This window comes from Oncorhynchus clarkii, chromosome 5 (assembly GCF_045791955.1).
Source record: "Oncorhynchus clarkii lewisi isolate Uvic-CL-2024 chromosome 5, UVic_Ocla_1.0, whole genome shotgun sequence".
In the NCBI taxonomy this organism is placed as follows: Eukaryota; Metazoa; Chordata; class Actinopteri; order Salmoniformes; family Salmonidae; genus Oncorhynchus; species Oncorhynchus clarkii.
Genome location: NC_092151.1, coordinates 74018260 through 74040938, shown reverse-complemented (window position 1 = coordinate 74040938; position 22679 = coordinate 74018260). Strand labels below are relative to the sequence as shown.

Here is a 22679-nt window from a genome sequence, read left to right as displayed (position 1 = left end):
GACAGTGGCACATACAATGCCGGCTTGCACGCTCTTGCCTGCATCTAGCTGATATAGGGTGTAATCATTAGTCCAACAGTTGCAAATGAGAGTTTCTATTGGACAAATTCAGCTATGTTTATCCCCGTTTTGTTCTGTTTGCTTCTGTTTTAAGAAAAGTTTTTCAACAAGAGTTGGCGGAATGAATACATACCCGATCATGCTTAAACACAGTTCACTTTCATAGCAGCCACATTGTATTCCTTCTCGCGCTCTCCTCCTCTCACCTTTTTTCTTTGTACTTCAATGCACAATACATCAGCTCAATGTGACCAGGTGAAAAACCTTGCCAAGGCAAACCATATCATAACCGTTACATACAGCCAACATCATTGTCACAATATTAGCTAAAGTAATGTTATAGTCAACATAGCTAATAGAACTATCGCGTTAGTAAACCCGCTAAAATCATGCAGTAACGTTAGTGTCAAGGTAAGTTTTTGGTCATTAAGCAGTTTATACTGGTGGGCCCCAGTGGCAATAAATTCTTAAAACCAAAATCCTACCTTGAATTGGAGGAGTTCCAGTGTTGTTAGATAGTCATAGCCAGCTTGCTAACATGGCATCCATCTTTTTAAGTAGGCTAAACTAGCTATCTGCATTTGCTAGCTAAATAAGTGAAACTGAAAGTTAAAAAAATAATCTCTTGCGTCTCCATTTTGGAATAAATATTTTTTCAAAACTGTTCAACTATGGTCTTTCGCTCTCTTTGAGTCAACTACTCACCACACTGTATGCATTGTAGTGCTAGCTAGCTGTAGCTTATGCTTTCAGTACTAGATTTATTCTCTGATCCTTTGATTGGGTGGACAACATGTCAGTTCATGCTGCAAGAGTGCTGATAGGTTGGAGGACGTCCTCGGGAAGTTGTCATAATTAGTGTAAGTCTATGGAATGAGGGTGAGAACAATGAGCCGCCTCGGTTTTGTATTGAAATCAATTTACCCAGAGGAGGACGGAAGCTAGCTGTAGATCTTCATGGCAAAATAGTTGTAATAAATTATTTGGTGACGTGATTTATATTTAGTATAGTTTATCAAAAAAGGATAACTTTAACTGTATTTTTTTTATTTTTATGAAATACACTGAGGATGAACGTCAACTGTTGTTCATTTGTGCTGAGGGATTAGTGCTTTTTGGGTTTGGTTTTGATTGAGTTTTAGAAGAAAAAAAACAATAATAAATGCATTGTGGGTTCAATGCTGTGACACAGAATAAAACAATTGATGATGAGTGACTGCTCATTACTGTAGCTTATTAGGCTATAACCATCTTATTTACTTAAATAAAATATTCAATCAAGTTGTCAGGTAAAGATGCCTAAGCAGTGTCTCTCTATCGCTCTTCCTCTACATGTCTGTCTACCGGCCCCACAGGCTTGCCCCAAGAACCGAGTAGGGAGCAATGGATTCTGGTCATTGTAGTTAATTAGCACGTTGTTAATTGGTTATTGGTAATTGGTTATTTAAAATTGGTTATTTAAAAAACAAAAATAAACAGACATTTCAGTTAATGTTCATAGAAATAAAATTAATTCATGGGTTGCACCTCCATCACGTCATTGCCATGTTGATGCTTGGGGGCTAAGGACTGTTTGGTCTAAATTACACTATAGGGGCTTGGGAATACGATGACATTAGTGAAGTAGACACATTTAGTAGGAATCAACTTTCCCATCATGTCAAACTTTTAGACAAATGGCAATTACGTCATTAGCTAGCAAAGTTTGTACAAAATAGCTACAAATGCTAACGTTAGCTAGCTAAAATCTGGAGGCCTCCCCTTAATCTTAGCTAGCTAAAGTTGTACTGCATCTAAAGTCAATCTGGCGACATAAAATGATGACAAAAGGTTTTCCTACTAATGATTTTTTTTCTTAAATGTCTGTGTTTTCAAGCCACAGTATTGCACTTTAGACCATTGTGGGTGCATTGAGTAGAGTGCTCAGTCCTGAAACGAACTGTTTTAAAACAATATTGTGACGCACACCATCAATAGAACAGGCTTGAATGCTCTAACATACTGACCAGACCAGACACGTTGCGTGCGCGAGCATCGCAAAATAAATGTAGAATGTTATTCAATTATTGCACCCACACTGCTCGCGCGTGCCAACGAGCGTCTGCGTTGCCAAGGGCTAAAATAGAACTCATTCCTATTTCTGACGCAGATCGCGCTGCAAGTCCTGCCTCTCCCATCTCCTCATTGGTTTATAGAAGCAGGTACCCATGTGATACCTGCTGCAGGGTAGCCTAGTGGTAAGAGTGTTGGACTAGTAACCGGAAGGTTGCAAGTTCAAATCCCCGAGCTGGCAAGGTACAAATCTGTCGTTCTGCCCCTGAACAGGCAGTTAACCCATTGAACCGTCATTGAAAATTAGAATTTGTTCTTAACTGACTTGTTAAAGGTAAAAAAAACAAAAAAACAATTGAAAGACAAACTGTTTTGCCGGTAGTCCTGGTAATTCAATTAAAGTTTAGATCACCATATAAGTTAAACTATGAAAAAGCCTGGAAGGAGGAGAGATGACTAGAAACGATTAGGTTGGCCGTTTTATGTGTGGATTAATTGTCGGGAGTAGAGGTTCTTGTGTATTTCAGGCATTGTTTCAGGTAAAATAACAATCTGTATTGTGATTGGTTGAACTCAACTGACATTACTAAAACTACATTACATGAGCCACATCAATTAGCATCATTTGAATTAACATTCTACATTACCATGGCAATCCAGCATCAGTTGATAGACGATTCCAAAAAAGCATGCATATGATTGTATCACAATACAAGGCAGCCATAGCGAGTGTACCCATGAGTTTACCAGTCAAATTGGCAGGGTAAGGGTACACTTCCTGCTTTTACTTCCTGGCATGGGTCTAGGTCAAAAATATACCGGTTACGATAACGTCCTCACAAATCTGGGATCAGCGGCATTGTTAACTACCCGCGCTGTTTTTAACTAGCATAGCTGGTCCCATTTTTGCAAAGCGTTATGCATTATTAGAATCCCATTGTCTTAACCTTTCACCTTCAACCTAGGTGTGGGTACACTCAAGATGTCTGCCAGTCCAACCATTATTCCATCATTGACTTGAATTGAGATACCCTTTCTATTCATTCTATTTTTGTGGGTTTTTAACCACATTGCCACCATGTATGTTTAGCTTTTGTCAGATCAGAGCATTTAGATGTTAAAAGTCATGAAAATGTTAGCCTAATCTGGCAATGTGGATTATGAATAACTTTCTGGCAAAGTTATTTTATGGGACTTATGTCACTGATACAGTTAAAAGTCAAACTTTTGATTAAAAAAACCAATTGAAGCACTGTCTTTAGAGTTGTATTAGTCTTGAATCAAACCCAATGTATCACCCCATTCTCCCTGTGCATAATGACCAGTGAATGAATTAATCATGAACTGAATTGTGCCTCCTGATTTCCCCCTAGGTACATCATGACGAGCGGCCGGACCATGGAGTCAACTAAAACGTTTTTTTCGCGCCACAGCTACTTTGGGTTGTGCAAAGACAACGTGATATTCTTCCAGCAGGGCATGCTGCCTGCCATGGACTACAATGGCAAGATCATCCTGGAGAGCAAAAACAAGCTGGCCATGGCCCCAGGTACATAACCTAACGTGTGTCAGTGCGTGTATGTCTGTGTATTTTAGATGATAACAGAGGTCTCGTGTGTGTGTGTTTCAGATGGTAACGGGGGTCTTTACAGAGCTCTGGGTACCCAGGGGATCGTGGAGGACATGGATCGGAGGGGGGTCAAGTTCATCCATGTCTACTGTGTGGACAACATCCTGGTTAAAGTAGCAGACCCTGCCTTTGTTGGCTTCTGTGTCCAGAAAGGAGGAGACTGTGGGGCTAAGGTTAGTAGCCCTCCGTCTCTTTCTCACTGGAAGTTTTTTTTTTCTTCTTTCTTTCTCTCTCTAGCTGTCTCTCTCTGGCCTCTTCTGTGTCTCTCTCTCAACTGGGGGCCAAAGGTGACTCACCAAATGTGATCCAATACTCTTAAATGACTTCCTTCCTTTTCTCAGTATATCCTAAATTGGTTTCCTCTCCTGTTCCCTGCTCCCTCTAAGCTGTTCACAAAGGCTTTGAACTGAAAGCAATGTGGTTGGTCACTTTTGAACAACCAGGAGTGTTCTGCAGTTGTGAGGCCTGTTGGACGTACTGACAAATTCTCTAAAACGACATTGGAGGCAGCTTATGGTAGAAAAACTGACATTAAATTCTCTGGTAACAGCTCTGGTGAACATTCCTGCAGTCAGCATGCCAATTACACACTCCCTCAACTTTAGTAGAATGTGGCATTGTGTTGGGTGACAAAACTACACGTTATAAAATGGCCTTTTACTGTCCCACGCACAAGGTGCACCTATGTAATGGTCATGCTTTTTAATATGCCATACCTTTCAGGTGGATGGATTATTTTGGCAAAGCAGAAATGCTCACTAACAGGGATGTAAAACAATTTGTGTACAATTTCAGATAAGCTTTTTGTGTGTATGGAACATTTCTGAGATTTCAGCTCATGGAACATGGGACCAACACTTTACATGTTGTGTTTTATATTTTGTTCAGTGTAAATAACTGCTGCAACTATATGAAGTGAGTGGCCTGGATTTACTGCCTCATTATGGACAGTGAGGGAACCACATAGCCCTCCAACACAGACAAGGCTTGGCCCACTCAGCCAATAGTATCACAAGCCTCTTAGGTGCGTTCAACAAAGGAACTAGTTCACGAACGTTAACATATTCCATTTGTTTTGTGTTAGCTAACAGTCTGAGAAGCTAGTGTGCAGCGAACGCAGGTGTCTATTTCGGATCTAAACTGCCTCTAAAAATAGTGGCCACTGTAAACTTTCTACTATTTTTAGGGAAAGTGAATGCGAATACCTAGTCAGTTGCCAGCACAACTGAATGCATTCAACTGAAATGTGTCTTCCGCATTTAACCCAACCCCTCAATCATTTAGTAGAATGAATTTAGTAGGAATAATTAAGTCATTCCCAGTTTGAATATTGTTGCTACAAAGCTACAGTAATCCGTACAAAAAAAATAGGTATTTGAAATGTTCAACTGAAATTGTTACTCTGGCAACGTGTTCGCCGCAAACAAGCCTTGTTGAACTCGCCTCTGATATATGATGTTTTTTCTAGACAATGAGTTTGGGCACAGTGTACTATTTTTGAGAGTGAAGAAAAATTTACAGGGAACAGTGGTTAAATACGAAACTTTCTAGAAGAAAAATAAACGCACACCTATTTAGGCGAGGTGCTGGCTAGCGGAGTAGAAAACTTGAAAATGAAAGAGAGCCGCACACTCTAGGAGCTCAGATGCAAAAATGTAATTACCAACATTTCGACAGCCAAGCTGTCTCCATCAGGGTATAATCAAACACTGCGGGATGACTCGTTTATGTAGTGTCAAAAGACACAGGTGTCTGTAATCATGGCCAAGAGTGGCCTAATATCATTGGTTAATTATCAAATATTAAAATGGCATACAAACAACAGCATACAAACAACAAATGGATAGCATATGATCATAAATTAATTTGACTACAAAAGCTTACAAACAATTACAATGGCAAAGTCACAATCACAATAATGGCTTCAGATCAAAGTCTACGAAGAAAATCAACCAAGACAAAAAAGACAAGGCCGAGGATAGTCTACTTCTGGAGAAACCCTGACAAGGGAGGTCCTGCTCCCCCTCTCCATGGCAGACGCAGGAGGGATGCCGCTTACTTCGATCCACCCCTGTCTGATCATCGCTCTACAACCAGCTCCTCATCGGCTTCCAGTGGTAGTTTTATTCAACGAGAGACTGAACGGACCGAAGGGCGGAGGTGGCCGCAGGCACGCGCATCGACGAGATGCCACACCCGACGGGGTAAGAAGAAACGACTATCAGAGGCAGAGGAGACGGTTCACACGGTCCCAGAACCCACGGGACTGAGTGTCTTTAATTTATCAAGCAAGATATTGAGCCCTGCCCATGTCTCTTTGCTTAATAAAGGGTTATCTTTTGTGCCTACAACCCAATGCAACTATTTTGATGATACGGTAGACATGTTTACGTTTTTTAGAACCCTTGGTTTAAGGGAATACTTTAGCTCCCCTAATTCTGACACTTCAATTGAACCAGTAGGTTGCTCTCCTGCACATACTCCGACTCCTTTTAGAAGCAAGAGTTATTTTATACCTCCAGCCGATCGCAATCACTCTATCGAGACATATTGCAGACTTGTGGAAAAGGATGTTGGACATCTCCTTAAGAATAAACAGGGGTCCAAATCTTTCCATAATCTACCTAAGGATGAAAAACCAGCTTTGCTTGATTTACAATCCGATATGTCCTGCTGATAAAGGTGGGTCGGTTGTACTCATGGATAGGACAGTTTATGTACATGAGTGTCATAGACAGCTGCTTGACAACACCTTTTACAAGAAACTCAGAAGTGACCCTACTTCCCAATTTCAGAATACTGTTTACTGTCCTAGATGGGTATTTAACTTCTGGTCAGATAACCAAAAAAGAACATGATTTTTGGCTATTCAACACCCTAAAATTGCCACTTTCTATACTTTGCCGAAATTACACAAGAATGTTACAAAACCTCCAGAGTGCCCTATTGTAGCGGGCGTTGATGCAGTAACGGCCCCTCTATCTACTTTTGTTGACTTTGTTATTAGACCACTTGCAGAACAGCTCCCCTCCTTTGAAAAGAACACCAGCAGTATGATCTCTATCATTGAATCTCTTGATCCTCTCCCTGAGAATACCTTGTTAGTTACTTTTGATGTTGAGTCGTTATACACAAATATTCCACACGAGGGCGGTATTGAAGCTATGGAACATTTTCTTCTGCAACGTGACCCTAATGAACTACCTTCCAGTGCCTGCATTATAACATTGGTTGAAGTCGTACTCACACAACTATTTCATGTTTCTAAATTATTTCTTTATTCAGAAGAAGGGTACTGATATGGGATCCCCCATGGCTCCTAACTATGCTAATTTGTATGTGGGTTTTCAATCCTCTCAAATGTTTTCTTGCCTCACATCATTATGTGGAAACGGTATATTGATGATATTTTTGTTCTATGGAGGGGTGATGCAAAACAGCTCCAGGCGTTCCATGCTATTCTTAACTCCTGTTCTGATCATTTGAGATTTACTATGCAATCTGATACATGTCAAATCAGTTTTCTTGATCTTCTGATCTTGTGTGAAGATAATGTTCTATACACTGATCTTTACAGGAAGCCTACTGATCGTAACAGTTTGTTGAGGGCTGATAGTTGTCACCCACTTCCCTTGAAAAATAGTTTGCCCTACAGCTATTTCTGTCGAATCAAAATAATTTGCAAAAAACAATCCGATTTCGACAGAAATATGTCTGAGACGCAAAGAAAGTCCAAGGAGAGGGGCATTGACAAAATTCAAAGCAAAACGAGACATGACCTTTTTCAAGGTCAGTCTCTCAAAAATACACATTCTTGTGTTCTAACTACCCACTATTCAAAGTGCTCTGAACAAATTAAGGGAATTGTTCACAAACATTGGCACATTCTAAAATCCGATGATAGTCTCAGTAATGTGTTTTCGGACCTTCCCTTGGTCGTATTCTCGCGGGGCAGAAATCTCAGAGACCAATTGGTACACTCTGATTTACCACCCCAAGATATTCCTGAACAACGTCTATTTGCGCCCCTGCTGGATGGAAATTACAAATGTAATGGCTGTGCTCAATGCAATGGCACTTCTAAATGTAGATCCTTCAAACACCCACAAACAGGAAAATTGATCCCAATCGAAGGTGTTATTACGTGCTCCACTAAGGCAGTTATTTATCTTATAACTTGTCCTTGTGGTAAAAATGATGTGGGTAAAACAAAGCGAATTAAATGTACATATCTCAGAGCATCGTAGCACCATTAGGTGTAAAAACTTTACTTACCCAGTTGCTGCCCCGTTCTTGGAGGCAGGCCACTCGATTTCGTCTCTGCGTTATATTGGCATCGACCTTGGTAATTTATTAGACCCTTGCTCCCTTCCGTCTCAACGTTGACTTTGATCTGAAGCCATTATTGTGATTTATTGTGACTTTGCCATTGTAATTGTTTGTAAGCTTTTGTAGTCAAATGAATTTATGATCGTATGCTATCCATTTGTTGTTTCTATGCTGTTCTTTGTATGCCATTTTAATATATGATAATTAACCAATGATATTAGGCCACTCTTGGCCATGATTACAGACACCTGTGTCTTTTGACACTACATAAACAAGTCATCCTGCAGTGTTTGTGATTATACCCTGATGGAGACAGCTTAGCTGTCAATGTTGGTAATTACATTTTTGCACCTGAGCTCCTAGAGTGTGCAGCTCTCTTTAATTTTCAAGTTAAATACAAAACGTAACTTATTCTTTTTTCTCAGGAAAGCAACAGTTTTTACGACTTGTTTAACTAGTGTGGCAGTCTAACTATTAAACTACTTTTTTTGTATTTTTGTATTTATTTTACCTTAATGTTGGAGAGATCTGGCTCAAATTCAGCAGTACAGCATCCCCACCATGCACGCGCGCACACACACATACACCGTGAGGCCAGTTCATGAGTAATGTGAAGAGAATAGAAGTAGTAAGACTCGGACTTGGGTGAGGCGTGGAAAATACGAGCAGAGATGGGGCGCTAGCTGTTCTATCATCCATTTCCTCCTGATGGCAGCTTTGTGACGTCTAACATCCTCTCATCACTGTCTCAGGACAGGAACACGCGTGCATACACTCTCAGAAATATTTTGGCTGGCTGGTCCCAGTTTGACACTAGACGCTGCTATTACTCTTCATTAGTGTGCTTTCTTCACATGAGTGGACACTCCTCCCTCACCCTCTGTATTCCCCCTAAACTCCTTCCTATCTCCTTTAGTTAGTTATTACTGACAGGCCTGCTCCTGTAGGAACAAACAGTTAGCAGTTAACACACACACACACACACACACACACACACCAATGTTCTGCAAGACCTTCAGCAGATTGTTAAATTGACATTTTAGGCTTTAGTTCTGCGTTATTGGCTTGGGTTCTTCTCAGTCACTTGACAGACCATGAGAATGTCCCTAAAAATAAATTAAATGCACTACATGGCCAAAGGTATGTGGACAACTGCTCATCAAATATCTCATTCCAAAGTTGTGAGCATTTCATATGGATTTGGTCCCCCCTTTGCTGCTATAACCTCCTCCACTCTTCTGGTAAAGGCTTTCCGCTAGATGTTGGAACATTGCTGTGGGGACTGGCTTCCATTCAGCCACGAGCATTAGTGAAGTGGGGTACTGATGTTGGGCGATTAGGCCTGGCTCGCAGTCGGCATTCCAATTAATCCCAAATGTGTTCGATAGGGTTGAGGTCCGGGCTCTGTGCAGGCCAGTCAAGGTCTTCCACACCGATGTCGACAAACCATTTCTGTATGGACCTCACTTTGTGCGCAGGGTCATTGTCATGCTGAAACAGTAAAGGACCTTCCCCAAACTCTTGCCACAAAGCACAGAATCGTCTAGAATGTCATGGTATGCCGTTGCGTTAAGATTTCCCCTCACTGGGACTAAGAGGCCTAGCCCGAACCATGAAAAACAGCCCCCGACCGTTATTCCTTCTCCACCAAACTTTACAGTTGGCACTATGCATTGGGGCAGGTAGCGTTCTCCTGGAATCTGCCAAACCCAGACTGCCAGGTGGTGAAGCTTGATTCATCACTCCAGCGATTCCGTTTCCACCGCTCTATAGTCCAATGGCGGCGAGCTTCACACCTCTCCATCCGATGCTTGGCATTGCACATGTTGATCTTAGGCTTTTGTGCGGCTCCTCGGCCATGGAAACCGATTTCCTGAAGCTCCTAACGAACAGTCCTTGCACGGACGTTGCTTCCGGAGGCAGTTTGGAACTCGGTAGTGAGTGTTGCAATCGAGGACAGACGATTTTTACATGCTTCACCACTCGGCAGTCCCATTCTGTGCGCTTGTGTGGCCTACCACTTCACTGCTGAGCCGAGAACTGCTCCTAGAAGTTTCCTCTTCACAATAACAGCACTTAGAGTTGACCGGGGCAGATTTAGCAGGGCACAAATTTGACAATCTGACTTGTTGGAAAGGTGGTGTTCTATGACTGACACTTTGAAATACATTGAGCTCTTCATTAAGGCCATTCTACTGCCTTGTTTGGCTATGGAGATTGCATGGCTGTTTTCTCAATTTTATACACCCGTCAGCAACGGATGTGGCTGAAATAGCCTAATCCACAAATTTGAAGGGGTGTACACTTATGTTCCCTCTAATTTTTGGGGGTACTGAGCAAATTTCATGTTCGCTGAGCGCAAACTTGAAAGTTGTGAATATTCTGTGCAACTTCCAGCGCGCGCTTACTGTGAACACTGAGGCTGTACCTGCTTTAGGTTAGTTTTAACTGTGTCCAAGTAGGCTACTGTGGCTATTTAATCATAATATAAGCCTACCAGAGTGGCCTACCATCAAAACCAAGGGAGAAAATGCATCCCATAACATTTTAACGTGGAAATGGCTGTTTTGTAGTTCAGCTTACAATCGAGGCCAAAGTGTAGTGTTTGTGTAGGCCTACATTCCATGAGACTTAAAAAAAAAAAATGCAGGGCTTGACATTAACCTGTGTATCCCCTTGTCTTTCAGTCAAGGAGGTGACTGAAAATGTTCTGTGTTGTTTGATTCAAGAAAATACATTACAAAGTTAAATGCATTATTATTCGCATACTATTATTACAGAGAATCAGACAAATTATGCTACCCTCTGTCTATTGGCTACTTTGCTTATTCAAGCCTGTCTCAAAATACAAAATTCTCCCTTTAAGACTAAAACAAATCTTTACCTGACTTGCTTTTCAAAGATTTCTAGAAATGTACATGTTTTGTGCTCTTGTAGGAATAAATCACTCCCCACTCCTCACTAACTAGCAAAGGATATTAACAGAATGTGCACACATGGTTGTTTCATGCAGCTCTCGCTTTGTTCTCAAAACAAGCGCATCTACTCAAGACCGCTCATAATATAAACACAGTCCATTTCAAAGTAAATGGCACAGATCCATATATGGCAATGGTCTATTTGCATATAAACCTACTGCAGCTCTTATTGGTTATGCCGCACCGGTCTGTGTGGAGTACGGGCTGAGGCATGCGTGTCAATGCAATAGAAACCTACTCTGATGTGTTCTGCCGACAACTAAGTCTTGTGTAATTTGTTTTGCATATTAATTAATATTAAGTCTTGGATAGTTAATTTTGTGTTCGTATGTTGCTTTGAAAGTAGCTAATATTGCATTGATTCTATCACAATTGCCACAGTAAAGGGAAATGTTGATAGTGTTAACGAACAGGGAGAACTCTAGAAAGTTGAGTGAAGTTCAATCTCGTGCTTCTCCGTGGGCGGATACTGTATTTCTGCACAGCAGTCTCGCCCCGTGCACCACACAGTTTAGAGGGAGCATTGATGTCCACATACTTGTGTGTGTGTGTATATATAGTGTATTTAACTCCAAGTTGAGAGCTGTATTAAACCCATTCCTGTTGTGTGTCAGATTAAGAGCTGTGGTGTGGCGGTTCTGCTAGGATCAGAGGAATGCAGGGACCCACCCTCGTGTCATTAACTGACAAACATTACAGTTGATGTGGATTCTTGCCCCAATACTAACCCCCTCATCAAGCCCAGCTCTGTCATTTTGACTACCAACCAGATGGGCTAAGGGCTGGATTTCTGATTCGGACAAATGTAGAGTCAAATGCTATTTTTAAGAATCCCATCCATATCTACATTTCTGAGACGTTTTGACCCAGGTTAAATCCCTTCCTATGGCATCACTTCCAGGTGGTGGAGAAGACCAATCCAACGGAGGCGGTGGGCGTGGTCTGTAAGGTCGACGGACGTTACCAGGTGGTAGAGTACAGCGAGATCACCTTGGCTACAGCTGAGAAGCGCAGCGCGGACGGACGGCTGATGTTCAATGCAGGAAACGTGGCCAATCACTTCTTCACCCTAGCCTTCCTCAGAGACATCGTCCAGTGAGTCTCAAACACACACAAACATTTATGCAAACACACAGCCACACACACCTCCATACAGTAAGTGAGTAATTACATGGTGAATGTGTATCCCTCATTAAGCAGGTATTTGAGATCATTACCTGCCTAGTGGGAGTCTCATAACCTGAGAGCTTAGTAGTGGCTTTGGACCTAGCTGGTTTCTAATGAACAGTGTCTGTCAGCTGATATATCCCTGGAAACATCGCAGTGACTTTAATGAATATCCAGAATCTAAGGTGAAGTAAATGAAAGGAGAAAAAGCTGAAGTTCAGTTTGGAAGTTTTTTTTTTTTTCCTCTTCATTTTTAACAGTTAAAACCAAGTGCGTGTTTCAAATTTCCTGATCTCACTCTCTCTCTGCATCCCCCCCTTTCAGTTCAATTCAAATGGGCTTGATTTGACATGGGAAACATATGTTTACATTGCCAAAGCAAGTGAAATAATCATTAAACAAAAGTAGGGCTGTCCTCGACTAAAAAAAACCTTAGTTGACCAGGAGTCGTCTGTTCTTTTGACCAATCAATTGGTCAAAATTTTAAAACGTGTATATTTTTACATTTGATGTGTTTTAATCAAATCAACCATATTCACTGAGCTTGTCTGATGCTTTAAGCACACTGTTTGATTAAATAATTAACACACAAATGGTTAGCGGGAGTCCGACAGCAATTGATTTGATTGTGCCGTAATAATAGTAATAACAATAAGTAGATCAAGAAAAAGGAGCATTATTATTATAATATTTTTCTGACAATTTGAAACAGTGTAAACAACACTACATAAATAATACCAGGGAGGCTGTTCTGAGGGACAAAAAGTGTAAAGCCTTCATTACAGCAAAGAAAAAATTTAAAACAGACAAATTTGTGAAAATGTTTACTTGACATGTTGTTGTGAGGCTTGATGCTCATGGAATGAATAGGCTATTAAAAACTCTTAAACAGGCAACAGAAGCAGGATCTGTCTTATTTCTGTAGATACAGTATATTGATTTATAAAGCCAGGCACATTTAACAGTTAGGCTATTGATTATAGACCTAATTAAGTTGTGATTTCCTCTCTCCTCACTTTTCGTAGAAAAGGCAATGGCAGTTTTCTCATCTCCACATTCTGCTTCTGCCTCCGCTCTATTGTTCTCAAGACCAATGTGCTGGTTAACTTTGCTATTATGCACATAGCAACATTGTCTAGGAAAAGGCGCCAATTCAACAATGCACTGATGTGTTTCAGAACCGTAGACAGCTATCACTATCCAACACGGGAGAAAGCGCTTTTGTTTTACCATTGTATTGTTCCATATACAATTTCAGTAGCACATGTCTTAGAATGATGAACTGTACCATCCCCAGGGCCTCCACAATGTATTAGTCCACTCAAACAGATGCGAATCAGACAGGTGTCTTGTACACCACGATATTTGTATTTCATTCTTTTGCTACTGCTCGACTAAAGAAATCTCGGTCGACCAAACAATCTACGATGGCCTTTTACTGTCCCCAGCACAAGCTGCACCTGTGGAATTATATTGCTTTTTAATCAGCTTCTTGATATGCCACCTGTCAGATGGATGGATTATCTTGGCAAATGAGAAATGCTCACTAACAGGGAAGTAAACACATTTGTGCACAAGTTGAGAGAAATGTTTTTTTGTGCGTATGGAACATTTCTGGGATATTTTATTTCAGCTCATGAAACATGGGACTAACACTTTTGCATTTACGTTTTTGTTCAGTCTAGGATTTCTATTTCTTTTTGCAATTTAGCAGCTATGAAACAAAACAGCAGAAATACTTTGAAAACAACTACTGCAGCATTTTTCTAACCCTAACTCACATGTGCTCATACTTGACTTTTTACTATTTTTATTCAATGTGGGGCTCGCACTGTAGAGCCCTGCAACTTGACCAACCGCCAACGTGGCTGGTAATATAGACATTCTTACCTGCAATACCTAAATCTACCCGCATTTGGCAGGTGTTAATTGTATGCCCTGGATATGGGAGTTTATCAATGTTGGATTTGTTTTCAAATTCTTTGTGGGTCTCTAATATGGTCATATATTTGGCAGGAGATTAGCAAGTGCAGATCAGTTTCCACCTCATTTTGTGGACAGTGGGCACCTCCTGTCTTCTCTTGAGAACCAGGTCTGCCTCTCTCATTAGCAAGGCTATGCCCACAGAGTCTGTACAGTCAAGGATTTTCTTATTTTTGGATCAGTCAGTGGTCAGCCACTGTGTACTCTCAGTGGGGTCTTTGTTGTTCTCGCTCTCTCTCGCTCTCTGCATCCCTGTCTTTCTCTTACCCCCTTTCTCTCTCGCCGCCGTGGTTGGCCGTGGTTTTGCAAGCTCGAAGCTCGATCCAATTTTGCTATTTTGTGATTATTTTGTTTATTTTTTACTTTATTTTCAGGGAATGTATCTGCTATAATTTCCTACAACCGACAATAACTTTTGAACATCAGATCGGCAGTTACTTACCTCAATTCTGACTTCTATTCATCTGGCCTGGGCTCTTTCTGTAATTCCTGTTAACTCGAAATGACACAACGATAAGGTTCCAGTTTAACTTAAAAAATTGTAAAAATAATCAAAAGGTATTTTTAGTGCCGACTTCATGGATGCAAAGCCAACTGTTTCTCCCTACCATCTAGACAGACAGTATCTACTTGAAAGCTAACACTGCATCCGGGAGAACCATGTCGTACTTGCGCATCATATTGTACCTCTGTTCGAAATCAGTGATGTAGTCCGTCATTGCAACCGAAATATCTCTCGTAACACTGTCAAAGTTTGAATATGCCTCGTAGGCACGGTCTTTCTCTTCTTTAAGAAATACAGAATCCAGTGCTCTGATCAAAGTTCCCATACCGTCATCCTTGTTCATATCCTCCAGGGATATTTCCAGTGCTGCATCTCTCTCTCTTCCCTCGAGTGATAACACCACCGCAAGTGCTTGATGGATGGATCAACAACATTGTAGTTACTGCACAATACTAACCTAGTTGACAGAGTGAATAGAAGGGAGCCTATACAGAGTAAAAATATTCCAAAACATGCATCAAGGCACTAAAGTAATACTGCAAAAAATAGGGGTAAAGCAATTACATTTCTGTCCTTAATATGAAGTGTTGTGTTTTGTGCAAATCCAATACAACGCAATACCACTCTCCATATTTTCAAGCGTAGTGGTGGTTGCATCATGTTATGGGTATGCTTGTAATCATTAAGGACTGGGGAGTTTTTCATGATAACAAATAAATGGAGTGGAGCTAAGCACAGGCAAAATCCTAGAGGAAAAACCTGGATTATTCTGCTTTCAACCAGACAATGGGAGATAAATTCACCTTTCAACAGGACAATAACCTGAAACACAAGGCCAAATCTACAATGGAGTTGCTTACCAAGTAGACCGTGATTGTTCCTAAGTGGCCAACCTACAGTTTTGACTTAAATCGTCTTTAAAATCTATGGCAAGACTTGAAAATGGTTGTGTATTAATGATGAACAACCAATTTGACAGAGCTTGAAGAATTTGGAAAAGAATGGCTAAATATTGTACAATCCAGGTATCCAAAGCTCTTAGCAACTTACCCAGAAAGACAAACTGCTGTAATCGGTGCCGGTGATTCTAACATGTATTGATTCAGGGGTGTGAATACTTTTTGTAAATTTGATATTTCTGTATTTCATTCTCAATAAATTTTCCAAATTGTCAAAAAACCTGTTTTCACTTTGTCATTATGGGGTGTGTAGATAGGTAAAAATGTAATCAATTTCATATTCAGGCTTTAACATGACAAAATGTGGAATAATTTAAGGGGTATGAATACTTTCTGAAGGCACTATCTACCATTTATCAATCCAGTATCCCTGCACATTGTAAATATGGTACAGGAAGTGACTTTTAATATATGTGTGTGTGCGTGCGCTTACTTGTTCTTGTTTTTATTTCTCATGTGTTTTTGTTCTACCTTGTTGTTTTTTGTATTACATTGTTATTAATTACTGCACTGTTGGCGTTAGAGCTCGCAAAAAAAAGCCATTACTTGTGCATGTGACATTGAAACTTGAAACTCTCTCTCAGGACGTTTGAGCCTCAGCTGCAGCATCACGTGGCCCAGAAGAAAATCCTGTATGTGGACACGCAGGGACGGCTAATCAAACCCGACAAACCCAACGGGATTAAAATGGAAAAATTTGTCTTTGACATATTCCAGTTTGCCAAGTAAGTGCAGTGATTTTCCAGCTGACTTTAGCATGTGTGGAGCTGGCTGCATTTCCCCTTAACCTGTGGAGAGGGAAGGGGGAGACACAGCCAGGCATCCGTTACTAAGACCCAGGTCCTGACACCCAGATCTCTGGAGCCCCAGCTTCCATCCCCCATCTCCTTGGCAGGTTCCAGGACCTCAGACACCTAGCCCAAACCCCAGCTCCATAGCCACTGTCCCAGAGCCAGCCCAGCCCTCCTCCTCCGGCTGCTGGGGCCTGTAAGATGTAGGTTTTACGAGCTGCTCCAGTCTCTTTCTCAGCGGTTGATTCATGACATCACCTCTGTGTCATGTAAAGTTCTAAAAGCAGCAACATGGAGTCAAAGGATTCCTCATTGCAATGAGGATGCAATTCTATGTGGCTCTATTTTAGAACTCTGCTATTCTCAGGTTGTTTTGATAAAGATGATAAATATGTTTTGTTGTTCAAGGGTGGGTTACCTTGGAAACGGTAGCACAAAAGATGCATTTTCACACTGTGTTTTGTGTGTCTCAGGGCCTTTGTGGTGTATGAGGTTCTTCGTGAAGACGAGTTTTCTGCCCTGAAGAACGCCGACAGCCAGGACGGTAAAGACACGCCCACCACGGTGAAACACGCCCTCATGTCCCTGCATCACCGCTGGGTCCTCAATGCTGCAGGACACTTTATAGACGAGAACGGGACACGTGTGCCTGCTATACCCAGGTGAGAGACACACACACCAAACACACTCACGGTGAATATACATTCTATTTATCTCTCCACCTGTTGTCACGTTCATCACCATATAGTCTCCCTGTCACACCTTTTCCACAATCCCACTTTTTCTCACAGTATCCCTCTCACGGTTCCCCTTAACCCTGTGTGTCCTGTGTAATGTTTTAATGTTTCCAGAGATGGACCTGCAGGATGTGGCACAACTGATGTCAACCAGAAGTAACTATTTTCTGTGCTACTGACTGAGTTACTGCATGGTGACGGGGCTTTGGCTTTCACACAGTTGCTCACTGTAACCCACTGTCACACACACACCTGGGCTGTGTCTCAATTCTGTATACTGGCTTCCTCTGTCTCCTGTCCTACTTTCACCTGGTCAGTTTATTATCAGTGTGGGTGAAGGGAAGGAGAGGAAGGGACTAGTGTGTTGAGATGCAGCCTGGGGTTTAGCTGTACTAGGGCCCTGGTCAAAAGTCATAGTGAGGTCACAGGGTACCTGACCTGCCCACTGACTTGGTCTGCATGTGATTAGGTAAGTGTAGGCCAGTTTATCATCCTGTTGCTTTCACCAATCAAACCATCCTAGAGCAGTGATTATCTCAAGGAAGGAAGGAGGGAGGGAGGGAAGGAAGGAAGGATGCATAAGATATTGGTGCAGGCCCTAGTGCTAACTGGGACAGTAGCTACTAACCCATGGAATGTGGAGCATGCTGGGTCATGGGTAATGGGCACTGAACATGCTTTGCAATTGATTTTGAGGGGCCATTTCAGATCTGATGTTGGCCAGTTACCTGTGATTGTGACGGCAACACTAAATACATTTAAATCATTGTTCAAAGATTATGATTTAAAGTAGTGTATTCAACAGCCTTTTAAAAATATTTATTACATTCATAAATGTTCATAAATGCTACTTAGTGGTGTCATTAGATTGCAATAAGGTGTAATGGCTCTTTCTGTATGATATATGCTCTCTCCTAATCAATATAGACTTCATTCACTTCCACTTCAAACTGCCTACTTAGTCTTCCTGGACCCAGATGAAGCCTACTCCTGGACTAAATGGAATCTCTGAAAGTGCTTTTTAGCCCAGGAATAGGGTTTATCTGGGTCCAGGAAAAAGGTCTAGGAGTCTCTCTGATTTTAATGCTTTGCTCCAAACATCTAATCATCTAAGAACAGCTGGAGCAGAGAATCACACATCCAGCTGCCTCTTCTCTTTTCTTACTCCATACACAAGAGAAAAGCACTCAACCTTTCCTTCTCTCATTCCTTCCTCCTCTTCTTTTCCCCACAGTCTGAAGGATGGAACAGACCTGCCAATCAAATGTGAGATCTCCCCACTGGTGTCCTATGGCGGAGAGGTAAGGGGGAGGGACTTAACAGTAGGGACCTGTTCAAATATAAATAAATATTAAAAAGTGATTCCTGTTATAGTTACTTAATTCAGTTCAAATATAAATAAATATTAAAAAGTGATTCTTTGTTATAGTTACTTAATTCAGTTTTACCAGTGTTGTTGATATAATAGCCTGATGTCACTTCCTGTTGTGTTGCAGGGTTTGGAGGAGCTGGTGAGTGGGCGAGAGTTCCGCCCTACCCTGGTCATCGATGAAAGTGGAGCCCACGAACTGGTGAAGAATGGCTTGTGAGGGATGGAAAATGGAGGAAGGGAGAGAGAGCGAGTGAGGAAAAACCAGAGATGAGCCAAAGACCTATTTCACTCCCTCTCCTCCTCCCTACAACTGGAAGAAACTGTGATGTTTGTTTCCGTGCAATAATGCTGCGTTCATTTGCTTTCCTAAATAATTTAAACACAATGCATTTCCAACATCCCAAAACAAGCTTCTTAATTGGAATTATAAGTGGGAAACCCGTACTATAACTCAGTACCATGAGATCCAACCCCCAGTTGGAATGTTTTCCAAATGTTTTTTTTTCTTCTGAGGAGCACGTGGCCGCAGCACAGGATGAAGGACAGAAGCCTTGTGGGGCTGGATGAAGCAGTCTGAAGATCAAGCTATTTATTTTGCTCAAGTCCAATATTTTTTATCTGTCTTGTAGATGGAAATTACCACCTATGCATTTTACCAAGTGATTTGTACATACCGATACAAATAGAGATAGGTATAGCAATTGTAGTCAGATGAACCTAATATAAATGATTGATTTATTATTAACATGTAATGTTGGTTCATGGAAAGTTTTTTTTTAATGATAACTGGGTTGCATAGCACACTACTGCTAGTCTTCTGCCTGATTGGCTTCCAAATGACGCTGTTCACATAAGAATTGTTTTCCATTTTCTTTATTAAAGAATTATCCAATTTGAAGAGGTATGAGTCTTCTTTGATTAAACATAAGGTTAGCATGGTGTGTGTGCGTGGTTGTCTGCACGTGCGCACCCTGTGTGTAGATTTGTCGGTCCTTTGTGTGATGGGTGTGTCTTTTGCATTAGAAGTCCTGGTGTGTTGAATCAGAGTTTCCAACAAGCAGCACATGGTTTGTGTTTTAAGATGGGCCATAGTGAGCATGCTACACTTACTGCTGCAGCCACTCAGGAAATCTACTTTGTGGCTGCTAACTGTCTCTCTCCCTCTGTCTGTCTCTGTCTCTCACACACAAACAATCCTCTCACTTTCTATTGCTGACTTTCTCCTTTTTTCTTCTCATTTCCCTTTCATTTGCTCTCACTCCCGCTTCTATCTCTGACAGAAGGTATTGCAGTGACCGAGGGATATGCTTACGTAACACTTTTATAAAGGATTCCTCAATGTAAAGTGTAAATGTTGAATTTACTGAGGTAAATTACCTTGATGTATTTTGTAGAATGTTATATTTCTTCAGGCAGATATGAAACATGACCATGTGCATCGATAGAGTTTTAGCACACTGGACTGTCCTTAACTGGACTACTGTAGAGCATGCTTTCCTCACTAAGCCACACCATGATTTTCCATCATGAAGGAAGGGGTGCATTTAAAGGGTAATTCCACCCCCTTATCATTATTTGATACGTTGATCCTTACCACCTTAATCCTCATTATCCCTTTTATTTCCTGAGTCTGGTGTTTTAGTCCACATCAGCTATGGAACACTGGCGGTGATATTGTCATCAGGTGGTGACTGTCCTTACTCATCACTAAGGTGAGCTCATTCTGTGGTCCTAGTGTTCTCAATGTATAAAAGTGCTTCATGAATTGTAAGTATCTGTGTACTTGCAGTGTGTACTCACTGGCCTACACACAGTACCCCATAATAATGAAAAGCTGAAATGTCTTGAGTCAATAAGTATTCAAGCCCTTTGTTATTGCAAGTCTAAATAAATTAATGAGTTTGCTTAACAAGTCTCATGTTGCATTTACTCACTGTGCAATAATAGCGTTTTTTTACTTTAATGACTACCTCATCTATGTACCCCACACATACAATTATCTGTAAGTTCCCTCAGTCGAGCAGTGAATTTCAACACCGATTGAACCACAAAGACCAGGGAGATTTTCCTATGCCTCGCAAAGAAGGTCACCTATTGGTAAATCGGTCAAAAATGTTTTTGTAAAACAAGTTATTAATTACACTTTGGATAGTGTATCGATACACCCAGTCACTACAAAGATACAGTTGTCCTTTCTAACTCAGTTGCAGGAGAGGAAGGAAACTGCTCAGGGATTTCAATATGAGGCCAATGGGGACTTTAAAACAGTTAGAGTTTAATGGCTGTGATAAGAGAGAACTGAGGATGGATCAACAACATTGTAGTTACTCCGCAATACTAATCTAGTTGACAGCGTGAAAAGAAAGCCTGTGCATCCTGTTTGCAACAAGGCACTAAATTAATACTGCAAAAAAATTGGCAAAGCAATTCACTTTTTGTCCTGAATACAAAGTGTTATGTTTTGGGCAAATCCAATAAAACACATTACTAAGTACCACTCTCCATATTTTCAAGCATAGTAGTGGCTTGTTTGTGTTATGGGTATGATTGTAATCGTTCAGCACTAGAACGTTTTTTCAGGATAAAAAAAGAAAGAAAGAATGTAGTTAAGCATAGCCAGATTCCTAGAAAACCTGGTTCAGTAAGCTTTTCACCAGACACTGGGAGATTAATTCACACTAAAACACAAGGCAAAATCTACACTGGAGTTGCTTACCAAGAAGACAGACAGTGAATGTTCCTGAGTGGCCGAGTTACAGTTTTGACTGAAAATGGCAAGACCTTAAAATGGTTGTCTAGCCATGATCAACAACCACTTTGACAGATCTTGAAGGATTTTGAATAGAATAATGGTCAAATGTTGCACAATCCAGGGTTGAAAAGCTCATAGACAATCCCAGAAAGACTCACAGCTCTAATTGCTGCCAAAGGTCCTTCAACAAAGTCTTGACTCAGGGGTATGAGTACTTACGTTAACGAGATGTTTCTGTATTTAATTTTCAAAAAATGTGCAAACATTTCCAAAAACATGTTTTCACTTTGTCATTATGAGGTATTGTGCGTAGATGGGTGAGACCATATTTAAGCCATTTTGAATTCAGGCTTTAACACAACAAAATGTTGAATTATTCAAGGGGTATGAACCATTTCTGAAGGCACTGTATTTGTCAACAGTATCAAATTTAATTTATTCCACACAACAAGAATATGCAACGTTGAATTTACGTTTTTTTGCTTTCTGAATTATTGCTGCCGTGAATTAAAGTGGTTTCATCGCTCCCTCAGGCTATCAAAATAACTTTCTCCTCCGGGAGAAAAAGGCATTCTGATTGGGTACTGGGTTCTGACTTAATTGAAACCTTATTTGTAGCATGTGAAATTCTGGGACTTTGGCATGCCCCCAAGAATTCTCAGAATGTGATTCCCCCTCTTTCTCTGCCTCCGCTCCAAGCTCCGTTTTATTATTTTTTTTCAAGGGTGTCTTGCATCAGCCCAGTGAGTATGAGAGGGAACTGAGCGGAGCGAGGAAGAAAAGATCGAAAAGGCTTGGATTCTGACAGAACTGGGGACACGGACACTCACTGGAATACTCCACCGCTTCCTCTGAACAAATGGTTTGAAAGGACAAAACTCTTTAAAAGTACGTTTCAAACTTTTTCTCAAAAATAACAATTTTTTAAATGTGTTTCAAGGGTGAAGGGTTTGGGTTCCACTGGAAGCTATAGTGATACTTTTTCTTTCTTAGAATTGTGTCAGTACCTCACACTAGTCTAGGTGTCTCAGCGTGTTTATGGTCTAGTTTTGAACCCAATATACCGGGTTTTCTTGAGTGAGAGAGAGCTACTGTTTACATGGCAGACTAGAATAGAGGATAGCAGAGAGATGAGATGCAGCCTATCTCAGATCCACTCAAAGCACCGCTGCAATCCAGCTGCTATACAGAGGCCATTTACACTCATACTGTATTAACTGTGTCTAGTTTGATTTAAAACGACATCTCTTTATAAATGTTGACTGCAAAAATATGTTGTGCTTCCCCATTGATAGAGGAATATTGTAAGTCTTGTTTTATTGTCTGGAGAAGCAGCAGTGGAACTAATGCAGAAATAGCTTGAG

At 41.0% G+C, this 22679-nt stretch overlaps 2 protein-coding genes across 12 annotated transcripts in view; both read left to right on the top strand.

The window, feature by feature from the left end:
* The window catches only part of LOC139409380 (UDP-N-acetylhexosamine pyrophosphorylase-like), a 32862-nt gene extending 13401 nt beyond the window's left edge, over positions 1 to 19461 (top strand). For 3 of the 5 annotated variants that reach the window (XM_071154457.1, XM_071154456.1, XM_071154460.1), the window contains exons 4-11: positions 3486 to 3661; positions 3743 to 3915; positions 11951 to 12144; positions 16248 to 16388; positions 16928 to 17116; positions 17306 to 17347; positions 18426 to 18492; positions 18688 to 19461. In XM_071154457.1, coding sequence (XP_071010558.1) covers positions 3486 to 3661; positions 3743 to 3915; positions 11951 to 12144; positions 16248 to 16388; positions 16928 to 17116; positions 17306 to 17347; positions 18426 to 18492; positions 18688 to 18780 — 1075 coding nt within the window. In that variant the 3' untranslated portion in view covers positions 18781 to 19461. The remainder of the gene's footprint in view (positions 1 to 3485; positions 3662 to 3742; positions 3916 to 11950; positions 12145 to 16247; positions 16389 to 16927; positions 17117 to 17305; positions 17348 to 18425; positions 18493 to 18687) is intronic. The other 2 variants (XM_071154459.1, XM_071154458.1) reach the window with 1 other exon arrangement.
* A 2516-nt stretch (positions 19462 to 21977) lies between these two features.
* Positions 21978 to 22679, top strand: part of LOC139409378 (discoidin domain-containing receptor 2-like) — a 71130-nt gene continuing 70428 nt past the window's right edge. For 2 of the 7 annotated variants that reach the window (XM_071154453.1, XM_071154449.1), the window contains exon 1: positions 22050 to 22203. The gene's annotated coding sequence lies outside the window, so the exon portion shown is untranslated. Of the gene's footprint in view, positions 22204 to 22679 lie in introns of all 7 variants that reach the window. The other 5 variants (XM_071154455.1, XM_071154451.1, XM_071154452.1 and 2 more) reach the window with 4 other exon arrangements.